The sequence below is a fragment of the Tarenaya hassleriana genome, unplaced genomic scaffold (assembly GCF_000463585.1).
Source record: "Tarenaya hassleriana unplaced genomic scaffold, ASM46358v1 Cleome18, whole genome shotgun sequence".
NCBI lineage: Eukaryota > Viridiplantae > Streptophyta > Magnoliopsida > Brassicales > Cleomaceae > Tarenaya > Tarenaya hassleriana.
In genome coordinates, this window is record NW_010965216.1 from 748,403 (window position 1) to 751,812 (window position 3,410).

General features: G+C 29.9%; 1 protein-coding gene across 2 annotated transcripts in view; it reads left to right on the forward strand.

Annotated features, from left to right (window-relative positions):
• Positions 1-2,263, forward strand: part of LOC104810361 — a 13,176-nt gene extending 10,913 nt beyond the window's left edge. Inside the window, exon 2 of one of the 2 annotated variants that reach the window (XM_010536624.2) lies at positions 1,935-2,263. In XM_010536624.2, the coding sequence (XP_010534926.1) occupies positions 1,935-1,959 (25 nt within the window). In that variant the 3' untranslated portion in view covers positions 1,960-2,263. Of the gene's footprint in view, positions 1-1,840 lie in introns of both variants that reach the window. The other variant, XM_010536622.1, reaches the window with a different exon arrangement.
• The last annotated feature ends 1,147 nt before the right edge of the window (positions 2,264-3,410 follow it).

The following is a 3,410-nucleotide window of genomic DNA, read 5'->3' on the forward strand; positions in this document are numbered from 1 at the left end:
TAATGCTCTTTATGCCACATCATGCGTGCTTCTTGAACGGATGGTAAAGAAGTTGATGATAAAATTTGAAGGATGAGATTATTGTACTCACCCGGAAGAAATCCAAGAAAATTGAATAATAACCTCTTTTGTAGATTCAAATCCGGATGAATCTTCTCGAGTTCATCCATCACTTGATCGTGGGCATGGTCCCTTTCTTCTTTGGTTGTTTGAGGCCATGTATCATCGATGATTCAGAATTTTCGAATATACTCGAAAGTGACGATTGTATTGAAGTCTTCTTGAGACAAATAATGAGCCATTACAATACTCTCCTCTTTAGATCTATATGTGACCAAATGGGATATACATAATATATGTTAAGTAGCGGAAGCAAATAAAAAATAGGTTACCATGGCTCTTGAGGCTCTGATACCATGTAAACTTTTGTGATATGAGAGTTTATAATCGTTTAAGTGGAAGAGAAGTGCAAAACCTATCTCGGTGAGTATAGTACCGAGAAAGAAGAAGAAGACAATGAGAATGAAAAAATTACTCTCTTGATTCATTTACAAAATATTGTACAAAATATATAGAAGGTCTAGAAATAAAGAAAAAGAAAATATCTAATTACAAATAAATGAAATCTCCATAATACAAATAAAGGAAATAAATAAACGTTGGCATGAAATTACGTCCACCAAATCAGCTTGTGTATCACCACAAATTAGGCCATCCATCATGTCATCATACACTTCAACATCCTAAACCAAATTTGTTTTTTTTTTTTTGGTTAAAGCTAAACCAGATTTGTTTCATGAAGCGTTTCAACTATAGATCGATTTCGTTTTCGTTTGATGTGAATTTAGTATATCGAAAAGGGTTAACGTATTTTAACAAATACGAGTTGTAGACTTGAAATTTTGTCATATATATACCTAAACCAGTTCAAGTCCGCATTCGACCCAAAGGTCTTAGATTTGGATTCAGATCGACCCGAATTTTTCGGATCTATAACACCAAACCGAAGCTTAGACATATATGATTGGGGTCAGACCGACCCAATCAATTTCTTTATTTTTATCCATATTTAATTTTATCATTATTTTTTAAAACAAATTAAATAGGATTTTTGAACCGATCGGAAACCCGATATTGTTTAGGTCGCCTCGGGTTGGTTTTTTGGTCAAAATTGACACCCTAATTTATTTTACAAAAAGAAGAACAAGACAAGTACATCGACACAAAAGTGGGTTCCGGATAATAATATTTCTTAATGTTTGGATAGAATTTAAAACTACGGTTTGGTTAGGCATTATATAAAAAATATCCTTACTTTTATATTTTGACTTCAACACATACCTTCTCCAACTGTGACTATCTGACTCATGTGACCCAAAATATAGTGTGATCACATTTTGATTTTATTAATTATAATATTAAATTTATGGTAATCACACTAATTCATTATATTCATACATTATATATCTTACTAATCATTTGATTAAAACATCATAAATTTAACGTTATGAGTTTCATCGGTTTTACGTTTACTGAACCAGAAAATGTTACTGTGCACCGGTTTTCTACCTTAGACTCGGTTTATTGTTGAATCGGTTCGATTAAATACGGTTTCTCAAAAAACTGAAAATTGCATACGTGATACCACACTATATTTCGGATCACATAGATCTCCAAAGTATCTGTTGAAGTCAAAATATCAAAGTAAGAGTATTTTTGATAATACTCCGTTTGGTTACGTATATGATGAGGAACATATTTCCATAATATTTATGATTATTTCGTATATGTATATATACATATATATATATATATATATATATATATATGAAAAATGTAGGAACCGGGTATTGATGATATTGCTGATCGTGCTGATGGTAACGGCGGTCGTGTGCATGGTCTCTGCTTACGGCTTTTCGGTGGGATTGGTTCAGTCGGACGATGCAGTGGTGCACATGATATTGGGTGTTTACATTTATTATTGGATTTTGTTCCCTGCCCTAATCATCCTGATTCAGATTCTACGTTTCCTGATTTGGATTTTGCGTTTGGTGTTCTGCAAACCAAGAAGACCGAGGCCGAGGTCTTATGGTCATCTCACTTCTTGAAACTATCTTCCTTTTTGTATGGAAGTGATTAAGGAACAAATCAATCGCGGAGACGAGATTAATTCTGTCGTGTTGTGTTCATGTTCATGCTATATATATATATCCGTGTATATGTTGGAATATTTGATAAATAATCCCATGTTATATGTGATTCATGTGTTAAAATTTTGGAGTTTTGTGTAACATTAGGCCATAAATGTGAACTATTAAATTATGAGACCAAAACGTAATTTTGATAAAGTTTGGGATAAACATGTATATACTAAAAATAATTTCTTATAATTTGATCGACATTTTAGAAAGTACCAGGTAGATCATAAATTTGAAAAAAGTTTACATTTGTACAGTTTTCCATATTTTTTTTTCAAGTCTAAAAAATATTCAAAGTATTTATATAAAAGATCATATTTAGAAATTGTTTCACGTGAAACACGAATATATATATATATATATAATATATACATACATACATACATATATATATATAATCATAATGTGTATAAAAAGTTACATAAAAAATCATTGTATGTTTCATTTTTATAGAAAAACTATAAAACTATATAAATTGGTGTATTTTATTTTAATAAAGGAAAAACACTACAACTAAACAACACAGTTCAAATATCTGTCTATATATGAAATATAATCCTTTTATAGTATATAGCGTTTTCCCAACTATTATATCATGGCCCGATTAGCAGTGTAAAATGCACTTATTTCTGTAAAGATTTGTTTCAAAATTCGTATCCATTTTTTTTCGAAATTTTGGAAATAGGAGATTAACTTTGACTTTATGAAAATTTCAATTCTTAGTGTTTAAAAACTATTTTCGTGTCACGTTAATTTTACCGATACTAATTTAACATAATTATCAAAACCTAACATTTCGATTGTTTGCATATACATAAAAATATTCGTACATTTTAAGGTTTTAATCCCTAATTTTAGTGGGACTTGTTTGTAATGTTGTTATCCGTAACTTTTTTACCATACAAAACAGTAACCAATAGCAAATGAAATTAAAACCTCACCAAAATTACATAACAAGTAAAAAAAATCTCAATTCGAGTTTATATCAATTATATAGGACTAGACATTTTTTAGAACATGTTAAAACCTAAAATTGCTCTTATATTTATTATACTAATTAAAACTTTCACTTTTTCCATAGGACGAATGCTGCAATGCATATGCATGGCATATGGTGGTATTTGTCATATAAAAAAAACTAATATTTTACAGGCAATATATATATATATATATATATATATATCCCTTCGTCAAAACATGATGGTCATGTTA